General features: G+C 40.5%; 2 protein-coding genes across 3 annotated transcripts in view; one reads left to right on the top strand and one right to left on the bottom strand.

Moving 5' to 3' along the window:
• kkv (hyaluronan synthase-like protein kkv) overlaps positions 1 to 23,002 on the bottom strand; it is a 133,282-nt gene that overhangs the window by 60,092 nt on the left and 50,188 nt on the right. For both annotated transcript variants that reach the window (XM_022814597.2, XM_086975892.1), the window contains exons 9-14: positions 22,791 to 22,879; positions 22,301 to 22,458; positions 14,414 to 14,640; positions 10,325 to 10,446; positions 9,869 to 10,112; positions 2,118 to 2,347 (exon numbers count right to left, since the gene is read on the bottom strand). In XM_022814597.2, the coding sequence (XP_022670332.1) occupies positions 2,118 to 2,347; positions 9,869 to 10,112; positions 10,325 to 10,446; positions 14,414 to 14,640; positions 22,301 to 22,458; positions 22,791 to 22,879 (1,070 nt within the window). The remainder of the gene's footprint in view (positions 1 to 2,117; positions 2,348 to 9,868; positions 10,113 to 10,324; positions 10,447 to 14,413; positions 14,641 to 22,300; positions 22,459 to 22,790; positions 22,880 to 23,002) is intronic.
• On the top strand, positions 7,120 to 9,416 carry CCT6 (chaperonin containing TCP1 subunit 6). The gene is made up of 2 exons (XM_022814601.2): positions 7,120 to 8,412; positions 8,640 to 9,416. Exons 1-2 carry the CDS (start codon positions 7,301 to 7,303, stop codon positions 9,124 to 9,126), a joined length of 1,599 nt encoding a protein of 532 aa, XP_022670336.1. The 5' UTR covers positions 7,120 to 7,300; the 3' UTR covers positions 9,127 to 9,416.

Genomic DNA, 23,002 nt, shown 5'->3' with positions numbered 1-23,002 from the left:
AATGGTAGGCAATGGACGATCGAACCGATACACCTAGCCAAAAATAGGGTATGATGACTACAGTGAATCAGAGGGTCGTAACACAGCAGTAAACACGTGCATATATACATATATATATATATAGAGTGGTGCAAAAGTTACTCGTACGTTTGTTAAACTACATTTGACCGAGCAGCAAGAGTCCATGTCATAAAAGTGATCGTAAAAACGTGAAGCTAAAACTACGAAGTTGTCAAGTAACTTTTTCTAATTATCGAAATGCTTTTGGCTCACCTCCAAAGATTGAATTTCATATTGCACGCAAATTAACAGTAGACATGCATATTCAGTACACAATGGCATGTCGGTGTGCACAAGTAGGCTATTAGTAGATGTACAATAGTCGATCACTGTTTTCAATCCTTTTGCGTCGTAAGCATTTTTTTTTTTGAGCATTTTGAGCAGCCCAACTAGCTACCCTGCAAAAATGGCCAGGTGACCGCTCCGCATGATACAGTGATATACGTACGGAGCATGTGACTCTAATACGGCATATATTTCAATATGTTTTACATGTAGCAAGTTTTCTAGAACTAATTTTAGAGTCGAAGCAATTCGTTAACAGCCATAAACGATCTCACGGCATTTATTTCACAGATGGAAGCCGCTTTTGCCGTAGTGTTAAATGATATGATGATGCATTTATGCTCTCCTAATGAGCAGAAACTTAAGTGAACCCTTTGCGCCTGCACATCGGATGTGGATAGCGGCCCGTTAGCCGATGGCATGGGGCTTATACGAATGCTCTTTTTTCTACTACTTACATTGCTGCCAATTTCATCAGGTCTACTTTGGTTTGCAGTGTTTCAAGTTATCTTGTACGTAACTGAACGTACAGGATTGTATCAAACTGTGGTCACACGAGCACTTTATCTCATTCGACTGAACCTGATAACAGGAACTTATATATACTTTTAGTCAATAGCTCATTTGCCTATTTATTAGTTAGTGTTATCCTATACTCGAGAACAGCGTATAGGGTACGTAGAAAATAGAACTAAAAGATATAAATAGAAAAATGGTTTGTGTCAACTGCGAGATTTGCCGATCTGATCTGTGATTCTCACGTATTTATTCAGCGTTCATTCGACCTACGTCATTTTTCTAGAATACTTCTCCAAATCCATGGAAAACCAAAAAGAGTTCGAGACCTATCTTCGAAATATAACCATTGTTTAGAGTGTATATTAAAAATGTCAAGTAACATTAGCTTTTTTTTTTTTTACTTAGTAACATTTATGCCGATATCACGATTCACAAGTACGCCAAGTGAAATCAAACAAGAAGACAGTTAATTGAGAAAAGTCGTCCTAGTGTAGGTTTAAATAGCATTATGCTCGGTGATTGTACCGTCCCAAGGGACCTTTTTTTCTTTGAGTAAAACTTCAAGGAGTCAACACGAGCTAATGTTTTACTCTTCAGATTCTGATAAGAACTTTTTCTCTTAATCGAACGTATTGTTGGATTTAAAAAACTTGTTGAGGATAACTCGTGTACGGTTTAGGTCCCAAAGTCAAGCGAATGCCAGTTACAATCAGCAGATCGTAATCGAGGTGAGCAGCGCTTGCGTTGAATAGACACGTGGGCCAGGAACCTTTTTGTTGATGACAAAACGTTACGACAAGAAGTATATGAAATGTTAAGTTAAACAAGTGACATCAAAATTACATATATAGATTGGCTTGGCGAGAAAGCTATTGTAAACTTAAATTTCTGGAAACATTCACACGTTCAACATATTGAAGAAACAGCCTGACTCGAAAGGCTTATTCTAGACGATGGAGGTGTTGTTAAAAATTGTTGTTGTTTTTAAAACACACATTGTTTTTAAAAACATATGTGGATGCACATGATTCACTTCGTATCATACAGAACCACATAGAGGCTACCTGGCCTGAAATGGAATATTACGAAACCTTGTCCGATAGGTTCTCCAGCTAGCATTACGAGGTTTCGCCGGCCTCGGCACGGTACGATTCTGTCCTAAAGTCAACTTACGATGCGTGTGAGAACTTGTTGTGTCGTTCAACAAATTGTTGAACGTAAAAAAACTAATAGACAGATAAATTTCGACTAACCTGAACGTCGTTTTTCATTGTAAAACACACCACCATAAAGAACAGGATGGGTATGAAGTTGTAGTAGAAGGAATCCCAGTTAGATATCCTGAACGAAGCAACCATAGCTCCTACGAGCATAAGAAAGATGGTGCCAGGACCAAGGATCGTTCCGACCATTAACATGCCCTGATAAATAATGTACGGCAGTGAGATGTTGTCGTTGATAGCTACTGTACGTTTATAATCGCCTGTAAGGAATAGTTTGAAAATACGTTATCAGCGGATTAAGATAAAGCGTTTTAGATTAACGTTATTATTGTTAATGTATTATCTATTGTACATTTGCATTAAACTAATTTAGTTTGCTTACGCCTCTCATCAACTTGTTCCTACCAATTTCATCAATGTTAATCAACAATAATGGGAAACAGCTGCAAGAACAAGCGTTATTGGGCAAATCTAACCAGAAGGAACATAGCTTCAACCCAATTTGACCCGTTCTCATACTTTCGGCTTTTGATTCCCGTGAAAGCGGGGATCAGTAGAAGTGGAGACGCAGGTTATACTATGATCCGAATGCTGGTTGCAGTGGAATTGACAATAGGAAAAAAGTTACGAACAAAGGAAACGACGTTTGTAGCATGCCGACGAAAGTCTTACGCCTCAATAACATCTATATGTTGAATTTGACGCACTTTTCCTTAAATGATACAAGTTTAGTGGATAATTAGTTAAGGTGATTTTCTGTTAATCCTATCAACCCACTATTAATCATAATGAAACTATGCGATGCGTTCAAGATAAAAAAAAAATTGTAATATTTTACTGCTTCTTGTATACCGTAAATATAACGAAAGATAAAGTAAAAAATGAGGATTTTGAATTATTGGAACATATACATTGTCCGGCCCAGGAGATGATGTCCTTTAACGAATATTCTCCTTCTGCTTCAGCACTTGGTGCAGCGACCGGCGTTCGCATACTTTTTAAGCAGTTCCTTCCTAGCGAACGTCACGATTTTATGGCTAATTGAGGTTTAATAATCTATGATACGCAAACTAATCAATTGACCTAAGTACATTGATGTATTTAATTCTTCGTGTAAGTGCACAACATCTACGTTACTGAATCTATCCACGGACTCATGCAGCCTTCTTCGAGCATCGTGCTCAAAGTCTTCATTCGGCACCACCGGGTTAGTTGTACTGCGCTGGCCTATAAGTACTCATTCTCTTGCCGGTGCTTTCGACTTATGGAAAGGCATGGAGATCATCTTAAATTGTATTCGGACTACGAAGGAAACTGCCTGAATATCAACAATGTACATAATTATATTTGATCATGTACATCGAGTTACGAGAGCTTCTATTTGTTGCCGATAACACGGATCAAAAATTTCCTAATAATACTTTAAAATATCCTGAACCAGCGGCTTGAACGATCAAAGATACTGTTTTTTTTTACAATTCCAATAATGATAATTATTATTATTTTAGTTGTGTAATTCCAAAGCCAGATTATTTTCTGCATGCCTATGGCACCAGCCATGCTCATTTCAATAGCTCCTTAAATCCCTCATCCAGACTTCACATCTGAGCAGACAATACCGTAGCGATACGCAATATGAGGTCGCTTCGTAGAGTGAAATTCTTTAAACTGGCACGTTGAGCCTCTTCCTATTTAAAACGAACCACCATTTTCTTTTTTTAATTATGGTGTGCCTCCAAACAAGCCAACCTGTGTCTTGAGCCTTCCCTGTGTTTGTCAGTATTCTTTTTGCCGTTATATTCTTGGAGGAACTACTAGTTTTTGCATCAGTTCATAGAAGATCACTGCTGTTAGTCGCCTTCCTCGATCTATTTATTTTCAATTCAAGACTCGAACGACACCGATCGCGTTATCGAAACCATAACCTCGATGATAAATGCGTAAAAGTCAATGGATTACGGGCCCAATTTCTCACTTCTGATCCGACCGCAGCGGAAGTGAGGTTGCTGTTTCATATCTCAAAGTCTACTCCGTGCGTTTTAGGCCTTTTTTTTTTTTAAAACGTACCGGTTCGGCTACCTGTTTGAGCGTAATAGCATGCCACCACCGCCTTACCACGCGCATCTATCCGTCTGTGGCTTTTAATATTTGTGCGTGTGGCCATATAGAGCCTAGTAATCACACAGAACTGCACACAATAACTAATATCGTTATCAGAAAAGAAGCTACGTTGTATTCGACTAAATATAAGACTGCAGTATACAGAGTCAAGGTCTGGATAATACAGAATTAGGCAGTCGTAGGTTAGACAATTGATACAGAGCTGCTGAAAAAAACAACTGCCATTCGCAGTACGATAGATACCAATAGAAGAAAGAACATTCTATAGGCAACTTGTAATAATCACAACAGTTTTTGGCATGTTTAGCTGAATCCTCACAGAAAATGAGTCACGGCATTAACCAAATGTGCTAGTGCCCATCGAACCTGGTCAATTCTATCCTATCTATTTTTGTTCCACTAGTAGTACTAACCAGGATTCTATTCCTTCTTTGTGTAACGAGATGCGGAGCCAGAAGCATAATAGTATATGGTAGTAAAGGCAGTCTTAATAGACGATCAACCTGTTTGAATGGATGCCGGTCAGACGAAGGTCAAATCTAATATCCGTCACCTGCTACCACCGCACGCACAAGTGGCGATCGAGTGTAATTAGCCAAACAGCAGCAACAACGTCGACGAGCTCGGTCGTCGCACTCGACCACCGAGCTCGCCGACGTTGTTGTTGCTTCTACCCGTCTTTTGTTTTCGACCTACCCTAGACCAGGCTGACCCTAATCTTTTGCTGTTACCCTGCATTTCACCCTAACAATTTCGGTATTTCTTTTCTTCTCGTCGCTTTTTGTAGGGAAAGCATGGCCGAATCGAGAGTGGCGACCCCCAAATGCGCAAACTTCTTCCCTGTTCCTTCAGTAGCGGGCTCGACGCTCGTGCTTGGCACCGAATACAGCCCGCCCTCGATGTCTACGTCATCCACTACCCATTCAACTGCTAGCTTATTGTTTCCAGCTTGCTCGAACATCTCTGCTTATTGCGATGTTCTCTGAAGTAAACAAAGAGTCGGTTTCTACGCCTTTTGTGACTCAACATGTCCTTGTGATAGCGCAGGGGTAAAGCCTTTACCTACGAGAGTAAGTGTAGGCTAGTAAGGTGGTTCAGATTCGAAACCAGACCGAACATCAGACCTACATAACAAAGATAGTAAAAAAACGTAGTACGGTATATGCGTATCATGCGTGTCAGGTGAAACAGATGAGGTGCATTACACTGTGTTTGAATGAAAAGCCCTTAGAAAAAGGTGCAGAGACATATTAGGAGGTAGATGTTGGACCATCGTCAAGATCGTTGTGCTTGATCGTATGCTTGAATCTGCAAACGGATGGATTGAAAAGCAAGTTTTTTCGGAACCATTATGCGCAAGAAAGGAGAACCTGAAGCAACGAGAGGAGGAGGTTTGGGGACAAGCTTCACGAAATTTGAAAAGAAGAGTCAAAATAAAGAAATAACCCTCTTTTTCCTTTTCTTCAAAAAAGTTGAAGTATTGTTTCAAAGCAGTTCCAAGCCTCAGAGGAAATAACAACGAGGGTAGCGCGTGCTACCGTGTTTTGCACCGTCAGAGTGCAGTTTCATCCGTTTGCGGCGAGTTCCATCATCAGACTCATCAAACGGACTATAGGAAGAAATAGCACCAGATGTGCAAGTCGTACGCAAATGCAGTATTATAAAAAAAAAGAAAAAATATCGAAACCGGCTGTAGGCACGCTATGTTTAACGCTCAAAAACCAATCTTCTCAAGCAATGCTTAAAACTAGTGTTGGACGTAAAACTCGACACATTTACTTAGCATTCCGATATAACGGTTTTCCGGCATCGCGGAAGTTGATCGCATAGCTAACTCTCTGGTTGATAGGGCCAGTGAGAGAATGAATATACTTGATGGATCGAAAGGGCCAACCCTATATAATCTCCTTGGGTATCATTAAGTAGCTCCTTCTATTAGCTTACGTGAATCTGACAGCGATCGAAGCTAACGGTAAATGTGAACGCAAAACGTATATACGCTGACCGAGGACGGAAAGAGAATCCGCTGTAAGTACGTTTGTAAATATTGCGTAAATCTTTCAAGTGTGTGTTAATAGGAAATATAAAATTATTTCCAACCTTAACCTTATTATATTAACCGGCTATGTCTTTTCACATCCATATTAAGATGAATATACAAAATAAATTTATAAGCCAAAAGTTAATGGTTAATTTGATGAGGCACAATAAATTATTTTTCGAAATGTAAATTTTTTATAAAAATCATGTAAAAGTTGGCTTCATTTCAGCATGGCAAGCGATTTATATTGAGTGCTTCTTCAGAACTTCGACTTGGCTTATGAATTAGTGTATATTATTAACAGGGTGTATGTACGATAAGCAGTCCGACGACCTCTATAACTGAAGCTTTACGATACGATAAGTATCAATAAATAACGGAACGGTAAGTAAAACTATTATAAATTAACCAAATTAGGCAAATTGGTAAAATAAAAATCAAAGTAATATATATAACACTAGTATACAATTTAGCATAAGAGCTTATATTAAACAAACTAGCGAAAATAGTATGTATCTCGAATGGTAATAACGGTAGCACTTCTATATGTGATGTTTGTAGACTTTATAGCGCCCCATATGATTTACTTTCCAAATCTTGATTTATAACGGGCCATTTCGTGCAGCCGGATTGCAAGAAGGTTTTAAATCCAGTTGTATCGGCCCCCTATGACCAACATCGCTTAGACCGCTAGAAAGAGAAGTAGCCCTATCTCTACAGCATACGCAACACTCAGCCACTGCGAGCACCACAGAACGTTCCAGTCTAACTTGCCTCGATGAAAATTCGGTTCAAATCTGCGCGGGTTCACGTTTTCGATACCAGACATCGACCCACTTTGCAGAGAACGTATTTGGTATTTTGAATGGAAGCGGTTCCGTCCATATTTGGAACCGAACCAACTAGCCGCGTGCACGCCGCTTCCTTGGCATTTCGTTCACGAGCCTGGTAATTTTAGCAGCGTTGTTATTTATTCTAGAGTCTGCAGTGTGTAAAGCGAAGTGTGATAACTGAAATAACTTACGCTGACAGAAAGTGTAGTTCACAAGAGATGGCAGCGCTTACAGGACTAAACCCGAAGGCTGAAGTTGCTCGGTCTCATACAGCACTGGCTGTCAATATAAACGCCGCACTCGGATTGCGGGATGTGTTGAAAAGCAATCTCGGACCAAAGGGCACGATGAAGATGCTGATTTCGGGCGCAGGCGATATCAAAATCACCAAGGATGGTATTGTGCTCCTTCATGAGATGCAGATACAGCATCCGACAGCTGCGCTAATTGCTCGGGCTTCTACGGCTCAGAATGATATTACTGGTGATGGGACGACATCGACAGTATTGCTAATTGGTGAGCTGCTTAAACAAGCCCACCTTCACATACAGGAGGGTCTTCACCCGCGAGTTATTGTCGATGGGTTCGATCTAGCTCAGACGAAGGCGCTTGAAGTGCTTGACCAGATGAAGCTAACCCAGCCAGTCGATCGGGAAATGCTTCTGCAGGTAGCACGTACCTCACTGTCGACGAAAGTGTACAATGAGTTGGCCGAGCACCTCGCTGAGGCTTGTGTCGATGCCGTTCTCGCTATTAAAAAGGATAATGAGCCTGTTAATTTGCATATGGTTGAAATAATGGAAATGCAACACAAGACCAATAAAGATACCAAGCTTGTTAAGGGCCTTGTACTTGACCACGGATCTCGGCATCCTGATATGCCAAAGTTTGTGCAAAATGCCTATATTTTAACCGCAAACGTGTCCATGGAATATGAGAAGACCGAGGTCAATTCCGGCTTTTTTTACAAAAGTGCCGAAGAACGTAACAATTTAGTGAAGGCCGAGCGAGAATTCATCGAGAAGCGTGTGAAGAAGGTTATTGAGTTAAAAAAGCAGGTTTGTGGCAACGATAAGAGCAAAGGTTTTGTACTTATTAATCAACAAGGCATCGACCCAATGTCGCTTGATCTATTGGCCAAGGAGGGTATCATGGCTCTGCGCCGAGCAAAGAGACGTAATATGGAACGCTTGGCATTAGCGACGGGTTCTACTGCTGTAAATTCCGTCGACGGCCTTACACCGGACCTGCTAGGGTTCGCTAGACAGGTTTATGAACACGTACTTGGCGAGAACAAGTACACATTTATCGAGGGCTTAAATAATCCCAGGTAAACCCTATATATTTGTAACTGGTAATTTGCAATTACTAACTGCTAATTTTTTTAGTTTTCGTTTATATGTTCTCTCGCAAATTTGTTAACGTGTAGTTTCTAGACTTTCTTTACTTTTTTTGCTTGCTGTATATTTATTAAGTAATCCACTATTCAAGCTTTTATCTGTAACCGGTGTGCTTCTTGAACACTATACATTTTTCTGTGTGTTTTTTTTTTAATAGGAGCGTGACTATGTTAATTAAGGGCCCGAACAAGCACACCATAAGTCAGATCAAGGATGCAGTTCACGATGGACTACGTGCGGTTAAAAACGCTATTGAGGATGGGTGCGTTGTAGCGGGCGCCGGCGCGTTCGAAATTGCTGCCCATTACGTATTGATGGAATACGAGAAGGAAGTGAAGGGTCGGGCCGTCTTTGGAGTTCGGGCTTTTGCTGAAGCTCTACTTGTAATAGTGAAAACTTTGGCCGTCAATTCCGGCCTCGACCCTCAAGAAACCTTGGTTAAGTTACGAGAACAATATCACCGAGTACGACCTCTACCAGTCGGGCTTAACCTTTCCACTGGCGAACCCTGCGATCCTGTGGCTGACGGTATCATAGATAACTGGAGCGTACAGCGTCAACTGATCTCCGCCTGCACCGTGATCGCAAGCAACCTACTACTTGTGGACGAGATAATGTTTGCCGGAATCCAACAGAAGAAGTAGAACAGAACGTAGCATACGAAGAACATCTGATCTTGATGAAGCCAGTTAAGAAGGAGGACCACAAAAGCAGGCGCAGGACAACTACAAGCGCATCGCATTTTTACAGTTGAAAACCAGACATGTAGCATAAACGCTAACGAAGAATGTATTTGTCTATAATAAAACTGTAAAAATATTTTTCTTCACTAAATTTTGAAATTCAATATACTATGTCGTATCTATCTTTGGCACTTTCATCGTAAAGGTGTAACTTATTCAATGTATTAATTAAAACATGTCGTTAACAATGATTGTCTTTTCTTCTATTTGACAAAAGTTTGTAAGGTACAAAGATGTTTCTTGGCACATCCGTTTTTGAATATCATTTAAGCTATAAGCTATTGATACTTGGCACTTTCATCGTAAAGGTGTAACTTATTCAATGTATTAATTAAAACATGTCGTTAACAATGATTGTCTTTTCTTCTATTTGACAAAAGTTTGTAAGGTACAAAGATGTTTCTTGGCACATCCGTTTTTGAATATCATTTAAGCTATAAGCTATTGATACTTAACAGATATTTTGACAGGTGAAGTATAACCAATGGTTTAGATTTGTCTGAGTCGTTTCGTGCTTTAGGTAACAGAAACTTTGCAGAAAAGATACAACCTCAGATGGTTAAATGCGAGGCGAACACCTGGTTGTCATTTTCTGTAGTAGACACGAGAAAAACATTTAGTAGTCTGAGGAATTAGCACTTACCAAGCAAGTCCATAATGTTAGCCATGGTGGAAGGGGCCCATCGCCTGCGCTGAGTATAGAATTCTCCAAAACCTTCAGGGCAGTGTGTGTATGCGTCAGACGCAGCGGAGTACTCTACTCGGTAACCTCGTTGCAGCAGCAGTGTGCACAGCCATCGATCTTCGCCTTGATCGTATTGTACATAATGCAGCGCCTCAGTTGCTTCAGTCGTATATTTCTTCATGACGTTGTCATCCATAAGAGCCTGCGACAAACAAAAACAAACGATGCTCTGAATGGGTCTGTAATTTTGTTTGTTAAGTTTTATTGTTGATATGATTCGATTTTCGTTAAGTTTCTGAATACCCTCGGTGACGACTAGTACTGGTGCATAGTCAAAACAATATGTAACAGCTAATTAACCCACTTGACTTGAAGGCGTACTTGTAAATCAAAGAGGTACCAAGAAAATGTTACCTTAGCACGGAACAGCGAGAAACATCCGGGTGAACAGAGAACACAACCAATCATGTGCTCGGTAGCCTTTTGCAGCCAATGACCGATTGCGTATTCGAACTTCTGGTACCATGCCATGGGTCCTGAATTGGATTGGAAAGATTATAAAAAGCGTGTGAGTGTTCTCTAATCGTTAAAAAAATTATTGCAGTGTCTTTATTCAAAATGCATATCTTTGAAATAATTTTGTTAAATAACTATGCCATTTCAACTTTGTGGTAAAGGTACGTGGGCAAAATTGTTTCGTAGCTTAAGTAGATGTGTGTCTAATCTTTTTCAAGTTTCAATTTCTACTACAAAGGAGTAAATATATATATATATACACATAAATGTGTGTGTGTGTCGAACTTGAATCTTCAGTTAACGCCTTGTTTGATGACTACGAAAGCGGCAAGGTTTTCATTAAAAAGACACAAAACCAGTCTCAATACGATCCTCGTAAATGCATTGTGCCGGTAAATTTAAAGGTCATTGCGATTGTTAACAGGTTGCTTGTTGAAGCTAGTCGAGTTTTTAACTCTAACATTAAAATAGAAAGAAATAGGTGACATTTTACCAGAAAAATACCGTCGCACAATACATTTTAACTTAATCCCTCAAAATGGTAGCTTCAAATGCATTGCGATTTCGACAATAGTTATTTGCATAGAAAATATTTTAGAAATGAGCCCGAAAGAAAACCAGAACGAAGGAAAACGTTCGAGTACGTGGCATCAGTATGCCCTACGACTGGTCTGAGGAAAGCTGGTTTCTCAATATGCCGCTAGAAGATGTCATTCATTAATAACCTGATTTAGCCACGATACACTCATGCGCAATGCGAGTAAGGTCCTTTCTCAAACTGTAATTTTGTTGAACTTCATCGCTCAATTGCTGACTTGACAACGTCAACCAGCAGTCAACGCTATCGGAAGTTCAACAGATGCTTCTAAATCAAAAACTCGGTAGGACCCCTACGCTTCGCTGGAGCGCACGGAATTCAGTCACCAAAATTGATTTCGTTAATTTATTAGCTTGATTACAGGTCTCCCCCATTTAACGTGACACGACACGTACGTCAATAGTCGAAAAGCAGGAAGCATTGCGATAAAATAACAAAACGCGATGTAAGCTGCTTAGTTGCTAGTGGAGAAGAAATGTAATTTAGAGTGCGTAAGCCGGTTGCACAGGTAGGAGGCAAGGGTTGTTCGTTGTTAATATATTATCATCAACTGCAGCATCACCGGCATTAGGAATTCGCGAAGTCGAACTTGCGTGGACGAGATGGAGTGAGTAGATAGTTGCGCCGATTGTTTACTGTGATTACAATAAGCAGTGATGCCAGATTGTAAAACGCCGCTCGACCCGAAACTACGTCGCTCTAAAATGTATTTTATGGCCTAGCAATGGGCAAAGTGTGATAAGCAAGTCGTATTGTGCTATACTGCTGTCTTGAAAAATAGTTTCTAAATTTCAAGGGATGTTCGCGCTTTGCAGCTCGGTTATGTAGGTAGGTTAGCGTTGGAAAGGTCTTTGCAAAATTGATAGGAAAAAAAGGCAGATAAAAAAAAATTAATATACCCGCGGGTAGACCAGTTAAGCCGCATAGGTGATGAATCAGAAAATTATTGAGATCATTGGTTTTTCTGGTGTGGCTGGACGTTCGTACTGCAGACAATAACGACACTTAGCTACAGTTGGTAAACGCCTAAGGCCAACCTGATATACAAGTTTGCATTATTAAAGTTATTTCATTTGGATCGAATATTTTTACGAGATTGTCCCCTTGAGTCACAAAAGCAAATTTAAAGTTGTAGCCGCTTCCATATGCCAAATAAATAAAGCTGCAACCAATCGCCTTCCCCATCTTTATCAATAATAAAAATGCATGTGAACGAAAAATGTCTGTAAAATAATGCAATACAGTATCGTGCATAACCAGAGCTTAACAGGAGTAGCGGACTTGAAATATTTGTTTATGGGCAATAGGATATTTTCGTCTGTCTAGTTTAGAAAATCTTTTGTCTTTAGTACACAATCCAGCAGCGCCGTATCAAACGTTCTTAATGAACATCGACAACTTTAACGCTCCCATTCATTACAGCCAAAAGATACCTGGAAACAGTTCATACTATTGAAAAGGAAGTCGTACTTAGTCTTCGAAAACGTAGACTCCTTATTTGTTGGCTTCACGGATCAATAATATTGCAGCCTCTGCCTGGCTATTGCTAGCTGAGTAAGTTCTGTGTTATATGCGCAGTCCAGCAAAATGCGCTTTATACGGTTTCAAAAACAAGCTCTTAGTATCATAACTACGATGACATTACAAATACGTCGAATACTACCAAGCTAAAATTCTACCTCGAAGTCGATACATCTATGTGTAGCTCCAATGTAAAATCGATTTGATTTTTTTCACTCATAGAGGCATGTTCAGCGGGCCGTAACTCACGTAAGAATGAATAACCCCATCCAAATTGAACCCTACTAGAGGTATAAGAATAGACGTTCGCATATATAATGCATGTACTGAATGAACTGTGGAACATTCACGTGTACCACGACGTTCAACATAGTTATGTCCATCCGCTATGTGTACTGTAGCAGCTTAATATTTTATCGTCGTCGCAACAATATTCACTGCTCTAAGGGATTCAACGAAGTAGACCATACATATGACGATTTCGACGTGACCTCTTTTCTCTAGCTGCTCTTCGTTCTTTTCTAATGGTCTTGATTAGGGGTTCTTCTCGGTATCCTTCTTGAACCCCTGGGTGTTGGTCAGTTGGCTAAATTGGGTTCACTGGTGAAAGCTAAACCCCATTCGCGAGCCCGTAGTACCGTATTTACCTCTCCTACTGTCATTAAGGCAGGGACCAGAGATGGGCATCTGCCACTGCTGCCGGGAATGCAGCTTTCAGCTTTGCCTTGGCTTCGGTTTGTTGTTTTTTGCTGCTGTGGCCGCTGTCTCTGGCACTGATTCGCTCTCAACGTCCATCTAACATAAGAGGAATGTCAGCGAGGACCTTACGAACACACAGTTAATTCGGTCATCTCGATACCGCATTGCGTCCCGCACAAAAGCTGGTGGGGTTTACCGGGACAGGCGAACAGCGGTTTATGGTAGGAGTTAGAGGTAGGAAATGAGAGGCCAGACAACTAAGGAAAAAGAGTAGACGTCAGGTGAGACGAGGCCAGAGGATCCTAGCTGAGGTGGGTCAAAACGGAAACGAGTCCACAATGTCACCTTATTCAGTCACTTCGGCAGGCCTACGTAAGATAGATGAATAGCAAACGAAGAATTACGAAAAGACCGAACTGAGCTGAAGAAATCGAGTGAACAGACTGCGTGACCGACCGTGGCCAAAGTTTTATCGTGCCTCATAGATTTTATGGTTTCATTTGATTGAGATCATTTCATTTTTATGGTCGTTTCCGAAATCATACATACACATCTTATGCAGACATGTCTGTACACGCTGGAAGAGTGAATGGCCACGTAACGGGCCAAGTCTAAGATAACTATTTTCTATTATTTTTTGTCAGTCCGATCACAAATATCAAAGTTTAATTGGAATTATTAGCTATCGTACTCATGCCTTTGAAAAGGATATGCCATTAGGACGCTATGGATACAATTTTACGACGCAAATCAGCAAGATAGCTCACTAATGTTATTACGTCTTGAGCATTTGATTCAATTAGAGAAACAACTCTAACATAGATTTTGGCCGTGGTGGCTTTTTGCCGAACTAAAAACTGTGTCACTGGTCAAAGGCCTCGGCTTGAGCTTCTGGCGGGGCAGTCAAGTGCAACAACAGAGTTTATTATAGGGAAATATTCTCTTGGACGAATAGAGGTAAGATTCTATCGACGATTACAATAAGCGGGCTGCCTCAGGGTAACCCCATCAATGGAAAGGCTTCGTGCTTTCAACCACTACCTAAGAGTAGCAGCACCGTAAACATGAAAAAATATATACCAGAAAAAAAGAGCCACAGCTATTTAAGGAAACAGATGAATTAATTGATAAATAGAGACATAAATTAATGCTTCTTTTCCGTAATTAACCTGTTCCTACGGGATGGATACGTCCGCACGCCGCTCCCAATCCGCGATTTTTCTTCATCAAGTCAACAAGCAGTTGAACTGCATGCGGTCTAAAATTGATATCCCCATCGAGAGCCAGTATGTAAGTGTTCTCAGCAACCACAGCCTTTCTTGCAACGTCGATCGGTAGCTCCATAAGTCGGTGACCAAGCAAATAATACATATACATGACCTGTGACCATCGTTTCCTGCAATAGAACAAAAACGGTTCACCCGTTCCTTAGTTTAATTTTTCAAAAAAAACAGACTAAAGAATCTGTGTTTATATATGAATATGACAGAGATTTATGGCAGATATAGTTTAGAGGATAGTTATTTTTATTGTCACGCCAACGGTAAAAAAGTAGAAGAGAGTTCTCTTTAGAAACACTTAAACATCGTACTTACTATCTGACCAACCTAGGCGGAATATATGTCCCGGCGTTCATTATAGTATACATACACATCTTATACAGACAATATGGTCAATACATAATGCTAACGAAATAGCCGCGCTAAAAATCGGTGTGCAGTCAGTTTGGATTGGCATGACTCGTCTGAAATGCTCAGGTGAACTTCTAGCCATCTATACAATATTATAGCCACTAACTGCTATCCACACCAACAGTAGGAACTACGACTGTCATGTAAGTCTGGTCGATTTGATTGGAGGCCGAGCGTTGGATATTGATAGCCAAAGGTAGGTCAGTTCAATGGCCATACGCACAGCACTGCGAGAAACATAACAAATCATTTACCATCATACGTTTCAAATGCTTTGCAGGAATAGTTATGGCTGCTGTTACGAGGCGAGCACAGCGCTGAGCGTAGGGACGTCATTCTATTCCACAATGGGCATTCATAGGTCCGAAAAGCTACCTCTAATGGTTATGAGCTCGATATCACCATCTGCTGTACGACTGAATAAGCTAGTTATGGAATAGAAATGGGAAACTTCTAGCTAGATTCAAACCTCAACGTAAGGTTTGGATCTAGCTAGAATTGCGAACGGTTTTTTTATGATCTGGTTCGGCAAGTACCGAGCTTTGCAAGGATTTCGAATTGAAAGTAACGGTCATTTAACAGGTAAACATTCGTTCAGCCAGGTCCGTATGGGGTAATGTAGTACGGAGGGTATTCGAGCGGAATGGATGTTTAATTCTACGAATATTTCTTCAAGTGCATCATGCAATGGCTTTTATTCGCTCATTGAGAATTTTGGCATAGCGCTTTTCGGGCACCATTATTGGCTCTTACCCTGAACTGAACACCGAAGCAACGAAGAATTTATATGCATGACAAAAAGAAAAAAATCTTTGCACTGATTTGATTATGCAACCTGTTTTTATATCGATATTGTGCTACTAACCTTTGATACTTTCGTTTCACACATCGACTCATTTGCTCATGTGCTCAGGTACAATACAACCCAAGCAGATATTGAGCAAATGTACAGGGTTCTTTTTGGCTGGTATTGCTGTCTCGTTTTCGATAATAGTTGCAAACGAACGTGCAGATTCACAGTTCGTTTGTCACATATCGGGGAACGATTGTTATAAGAACCATCCAGAATCGGATGCTATGGTAAAAAGAGAGATTGTCTTTCTACATGTGGACTTAAGTACTATAAATGTGCGAATTGACCTGCAAAGCCCCTGGAAGCTGTTTCTGTTCGTATATATCCAGCTGGAAGCGTTATCTAGTGAAGTTGGATCACTCAAAGGAAGCAATGGTGTCAGTCAGAAGTACATGGGAGTCTTCTACAAAATGGGCGAAAAAGTGTTCCAACGTGACGCAAATAACCAACAAGATATTTCCGATCAAAAGTTACAGATCCGTTCGCAGTATTGCGATACTTACGCCCGAAAATCTTTGCTACTGCCTGAGCTCTGCCGGATGTCGTCCTTGAGTGAACATCAGACTTATTTCACCTGATTTCCTTCCGTTCTCTGGCTATGTTCCTAATATGTGTTCCATGTGCCATGTTCTCCAAATACAGGAGAATGTCAGCTATCAACCCTTGAATTCATACATTCGCTTACTTATATGACTTGTTGTTCGAGATAATCACCTAGTCACCAACGCTGTAAAAGTCGGTAGTGTTCATATTAAGTGCGTCTGACCGGAAGGTCACGAAGGAAAATAAGTTTTTACTGTATACATAGCATGTTCAGCCCCATGCTTATATCGTAATGGTACGTTTAGTACGTACTTTTTTAGCTTATATATTGTAATAATAATTGCAGTTACCGCATGATTAAGCCTATGTATACTCATTGTTTATTCTAGTTTAACATATTCCTTATCCTCGAAATGGTCAGTTGTCATTGTTGGATACAATCAAGGTCTGAAGTATGATGTTTATGGGGTTTCTATTGTGCCAACAGTTATTCAGTCCTAGCTGGCACTATCATGATTAATCTTTGATTTGAGTCCTTGTATACATACGTATAGTTTCTTTCATGAGATTCTCATTTTACTGATGTACACATCTGCCTCCCCATACGCAGAACAGTGAATATCGATAAATCGCTTTATCAAATTATATATGTACAGATTATGCTGACATTAATTCTGTATTCGACACCAAATATTGACCGTTTTTAGGATGTTAGTTTCTTGAACCTCAGTTTCTACTTAATTTCCCATTATATTGTATACGTATAATAGTACGGATACAGGTAAACACAGTACAATAATGCAGTTACATAATGCCATCTAAAGAAGGCTCACAAACTGTTCTTTCTAATAGGATTAGCCTCTTGTTTGCATGCAGCTTTCCAAGGATTTTATATTGAACTTATTGTATACTCGGTCTTATGTGTGTGAAGTAGTAGCGCAGAAAGAACATCAGGGTAAAAAAGCCATAGTGGTGCTCTTCGAGGGTTAATTTTAGGATTTTCGTCGTTTTTACAACTCTACTGCTTTCACTGTGGCCTACACGTACACGCACAATCGTGCAGTACTTCAATTCGTTGTCCATATCATTAACGTAATTAGTCTATCTGCTTTTACCGTTGGACAATTCTACTACTAATACTATTAACCAGACAAGCGGTATGCTGTTCTGTAAAAAGCACTCCAAACTTTTCGTTGCTTAGCGCGGTCCGTAGAGAAATGCAGGTAGTATTTGTGTGGATGAGTGTTAGGCTATCTGACCTCTTTAAACAGCTTGAGCATGATGCGGTGTTCTTGTATCGATCACGAATTATTTATTAATTATTAACGCATATGCCGACTTGCCTGTCTACCCAAGGGCCGACATAGGAGTAGTTTCAATGAGTCCGTACCAGCGGCCGCACGGTTGCCGAATGTAATAGTGTATCCTGGCTTACATGCGTGCATTTAGTATTGAAGCGTAAAGCTTCGAGCGGCCTATCTTCAGAAGTGCTGTGTTATCTCCTTGAAGGAAAAAATTGATATAGAGTTGCAACGCCACTGGTAGGTGTCAGATGGTCGGATTGAAGTGGCTTAGCTTGATGTGTTGACGTCGTAGTATTCGTTGGTTGTTTTTTCGGTTTTAGCGATACTTGTTGTTACGGCGCAGCACTGAACGCGTCTGTTCTGGCAGAGCAAAGGGTTGCTATAAGATTTTTTCCTTAGTTCAGTCGACCGTGTTGATGGCGCTGCCATCGGCAAAAAACCTTATCGGTAAGGCATCCTTCTGACAAAAACTGAAACTCATCTCTGAGTTCGCGGAGCTCTGTAACCAACATTGACCCAGAACGACTGGTCCGTGCTGCGCTGTTACCGTGCTATCCTTCTATGGTAGTTTAGTCACTGGAAAAAAACGATGTGAAGCAGCGCTTGTTTACATCCCAGGGAGTCTGTCTCCCAACCTGAGGATAGCAGAACAGGTGGGAGAGGTAATAGCGCAATATTTTAATAACAAAAAGTGATCTCCGTTTTTTTTTGCCATGGATTTAAGCGACTCCGTTGCTGTGCCGTTGTGAACGGCTTCTCTGGCAGCTTGACCTCTACTGCTTCGAGCTGTTAGGATGCTTTTACTGTTGATACAGCCAATGCTGATGTTTCAAAGGTCTGATGCTGCTTCTTCTGGCCTCCCTTTTGGGGAGAAGTGTGCTGACGAGGCAAAACGGAACAACGTGAAGACCAAACTCAAAAAGAGAAAAATGGTGGAACACATGGTGTGAAGTTTGTGGTTGACGAAGAAGTCCATCAAAATAACCTGTGCGGCCTTAGCTGCGTTCTGAACCGCAAAAAAAGGAGACATCGCGGCCATAAACAGATTTGCCACTTGTCTTTAGTATTTATTCAGTTTGTGGCTGGAATCGCTAGAACTTTCGCCGAAAAGGAGACATTAAGGTATCCAGCATTCAGTTACGGGGATGCATATTTCATGGTCGGAGATGAAACAACAATAGGGTCGCTTAAGGAATAAATGTATAAGCAATCCATATAAAATGCATTTTAATTTTTTTATTTTAATATGTATCATTGAAATAGCATATAACTCGAGATTTTATAATGTGTGTTCAAGCAGATCAAAATGAAGTTTACAGGCGTAGAAGGTGAAGCGCTGATCGAGGTTACGCTACAAAAGACTCTCTTTTTAACACGATCGTATTTCTTACCGTTTTTTAGTTTATTTGGTTATTATCACTGCTGTAATATTCAATAATATTTAATATCCAAATTCTGTGATTCACCCACTCCTATATTATAGAATATTGAAATAAGTAGGATATGGCATAAGGACTTTGAATTTTTGCTACTTTGTCGAAAATTTTCTGTCTTATAGAAATTTAATTTCTATGATCTCCTTATAGTATTTGTATAACGTGAAATTGTCTTCGTAATTAAGTGCTGGACTAAAATAGATAACTGTCCTTGTAGTAGTGACGCCGCGGTAATGTGTTCGATAATGAAACGTTGAGACACGTGATGAGGTTTGGGTCGGAAATTAAAATAGGCGTACTCCGCTTCTTGCTGGAAATAGCCAGCTATTTTAAGCAATGCCTAATTAAGACAGTAGCAGCGGACGTTAAATTCGAAACTTTTTTTTGGGTATCTAAACAAAACATGAATTAGAGAATTCAGCTCATGTCTTCATTGTTCTATCTGTACAGTTAATCGGCTGTTGGTGCCATATGAATTAGTACTATTCATACCTGAAGTTGTCGTGAAAAATTTTCGCAAATGTACAAATATCAATAGAATCGCGTCAATTTCAAGAACTTTCAAGAACCGCTGTAATTTGAAGCTCTCAACAATCTTCCTTAAGGGTCGAACTAATATTTCTAAACATTGATTGCCAATAGCGTAGAAAACTCTTGCTTGCGATGCAAGTTTGATTTACAGGTTTACCATTCATGATAAGCTAGTACTCGATGGCGAGAGGGAATTTAGATGTCTATCCTCGAACGTTCAGCAGATATCAGCGCAAAGTTCGCGCTGCTAATTGCTGGCAAACAAATTCGGCTAGAATCTGGCAAGCGAATATATACATCCGTATTTTTTTCTGTTAGTAAACACCCAATAGAAGACACATCTCTTTTATGAACGTCTGCCAAACGGAAACTATTTTCTCCAGTTAATCTCTGTAGGTTCTTCGAAGCAATATGTATCGCTTAGGTAACAAGAGACCAAGCATACAAGACCAGGGGCAATGCGATTTTAGCGTTATCAAATCAGTTAAATACTGTGATGGAACCAGCCATGACCTTCTACCTTTTTCGACGAAATTGGCTTTTCACGTGTTGCCACCATCAGGTCAATGCGTACCGTCCCAGTCAACACGGAAGCGACCTAAATAACAGGCGGATCGCGAAAGGAATGCCTGGCGGTGCTTTTAACGGCTGTTTTCAAAACTTATGCGCCCCAAAAAAAATTTGTCTCGTGCCACCAAACACGACTGCCGACGTTTTTGGTTCTGCATGTTCATTTTCATTCATTCAGATCAACTGCAAATGGTAAGCAGATCCGCATTCGAATAGTTTGTTCTCAGACATCTACAACCGAAGGATGAGGAAGCCGAGACAGACCTCGCTTAAAAGATTGCTTCGTCGCAATTCTAAAGGGTAAGCAATGTTTTATCTCTATTCGTACGGGAATGAGAAGCGTTGCATTAAAAGGTAGGACATCCTACAGACATTTTACTAGCGACCGTGCAGTGTTACAATTCATCTAGTTATAGCTAGCAATATGCAGGTGGTGGGAAGGTAGGACATTGCTGGCAATAACTCCCCGATTAGTAATGGTGATTCGAGAGCTGGTACATGCCGAAGTGCGTGCGTGCATTTTAGGTCATTTAGAATCTGCACATATTTGTTGACTAGAACTATTATTTTTTTTTTCTCTAATACTATTTTTAAGCGCATGTACGCGTTTGCCTTGTTTAGCTGGAGGTAAGTACGATTCAACTCTCTGTTTAAATTATTAGAAAAATGTTGTAAGGGAATTGTTCTTTTCGGCCACTGTACATGATCGCCTAATAGTTTCACATTATATCATGTTAAATCTGTATGTTTTATTGATAGTGCAAATTATCTTGTCCTTTAGGCATCATAGAAATTGTTCTGTTCCGATTCGAGTAAAATGCATTCGAAGCCTGACAGCTAACAGCAATAGCAGCAAATCACAAATGAAGGCGAGCCGACTCGACAGTCAAACAGCAAATGTAGGGCTGCTAAGGCGGAACTACACTCGTAAATAGTCTTTCTAGAGTTCGATAAAAAAAGCCAAAACTACAAATGCTACAGTCCTATAAAACCTATGCTTCCGAAAAGGTTCCTGCGTCATGAAAAAGGGAATGACTTTAAAGGTTGCCTACGCGGACGCCGCCACTAGTAGGTGTCACATTCAGTATTCTTCAATCGGGCTATTCGCAACCGGGGCAGAACAATGAGATGTGGGGTAATACCGTTGGTCTTTTATTTCTCAACCAAGACGCTCAAAGGCACCCCTCATCTTGCAACGCTCTATTACTGTTTCGCTGGCTATTGCAATGTGAGTGAGCTGACAGTAATAGCAGCTTCGGGTCGCATGTTGTTCATAGCCAAGATTGGGATGGGTCCAGTCTTTTCATGGATACGTTGAGATGGAAAGCGCAAGGTTAAGCGGAGGCTACTGAGACACAGCGCACTCAAAAGACAGTCACAACCGCCATCGTTGCAGTAGTCGACCTACCTAGGAGTGATCTGGGTTAGAGCAACGCTTACGCGAACGAAACTCTTTTCAACGATGAAATCTACTTTCAAATCTAAAAGTACCATCCAGATAGAAAGAAAGGGTTGGACGCAGATTGGCCTTTCGGCCTGCGACGATTAGCCCCGTGACAGGTCAAACGCCTTTCTTCTAAACGAGGGAGTAGCTGGGGACGACATTGCATTTTCCAAAGATAGCTTAGGTTGACCGACAAACAGGGACTTAGTCGAGCAGTCGAGTTGGAAAGTGGGTTTAGTCAAAGACTATGGCCCTGTTCTTGGCATCGGTAGGGGCATAGAGGAATAGCCCTGGAGGCAAAAGACACTTGTGGAAGCTGTAATAGAAGCAGCGCCCATTCGTTTAAGAAGCGACCAATCATGTCTAACGAGGGTGCCTCACCAGCGGGTAGCGTTTGAACGTAAGGATGTTCTGAACGTTCTCATAGCTAGACTATTCAATGACGGTTTAACCTGTGCAAATTTGACTTAACCAGGTGCATAGCGACGTCATAGTGTACATTCATGTATTAAATAGCTTCTGAAGGTACATAAGTCTTTTTTGCATATATATATATGTATATATAATATGCAATATATATATATATATATATATGTATATAAACAATTTCGGACAAATTCGGCGTACTGGAGCGCTGTTTGAGTGTCTTTTTATCTTCGTCAATATATATATGTTTTTACTGACCTGTGACGGATTTTGTTCTTATCCTTTAGATGCACGATGAACTTGTTTTTGCCTGGCATAGTCCACATAAGGCGTCCCCCGTACGGAGTTGGAATTTTTTTGGGCGGCTTAAGCTTGATCGTACACTGGTGCACGTTACTGGCTGCCGTGTCCATGACCTTGTAAGATATTCAACAACACATGTGTAAGAGGTAATATTAGTGCTAAATGGAAGAAAGTGATATGTCAATAACCGTACCAAATTCCATGCTATTTCATTGTGTTATTAAGCAATAATGAAAAACAACAAATGAAATGATTATGTTTTACTAACTTTTTCGATAGGCATTATGATTACGCTGAATTGGATTATTATTAACAGTCTTACAGACATTTAACAAAACCGATGGCGTATAAACGTACAATCTTTAGAACAGAAAATAGTTTTGTTTCAACGAACCGCATCAATACAGATCGATAGTAATCCATTATAGGATTTTTTGCTTCTTACCTTAACGAGCGTTGTTACAAAGCGATTCACCTGGCGGTCCTCGTCACTATGATCAGACCACTCAAAAGCATCGTCGAAGAACACGTGAACTGTAATCGGGTAGCGGAATCGATGAGAAGAGGGGTACACGTACTTTTTAGTGAAATCAACACATTTAAATTTTGCCACGTAGACTCACACTATACGAAGAATACCGTGATGATGACGAAGAC

Source organism: Varroa destructor, unplaced genomic scaffold (genome assembly GCF_002443255.2).
Source record: "Varroa destructor unplaced genomic scaffold, Vdes_3.0 BEIS01000007.1, whole genome shotgun sequence".
NCBI classification, from domain to species: Eukaryota; Metazoa; Arthropoda; class Arachnida; order Mesostigmata; family Varroidae; genus Varroa; species Varroa destructor.
The sequence above is the reverse complement of the archived record's forward strand: the minus strand, read 5'-3'. Positions and strand labels throughout refer to the sequence as shown.

Coding starts and splice junctions, on each gene's coding strand:
- CCT6 (XM_022814601.2), top strand. CDS start 7,301: ATGGCAGCGCTTACAGGACTAAACCCGAAGGCTGAAGTTGCTCGGTCT. Junction 8,413..8,639: donor GAGGGCTTAAATAATCCCAG/GTAAACCCTATA, acceptor TTTTTTTAATAG/GAGCGTGACTATGTTAATTA.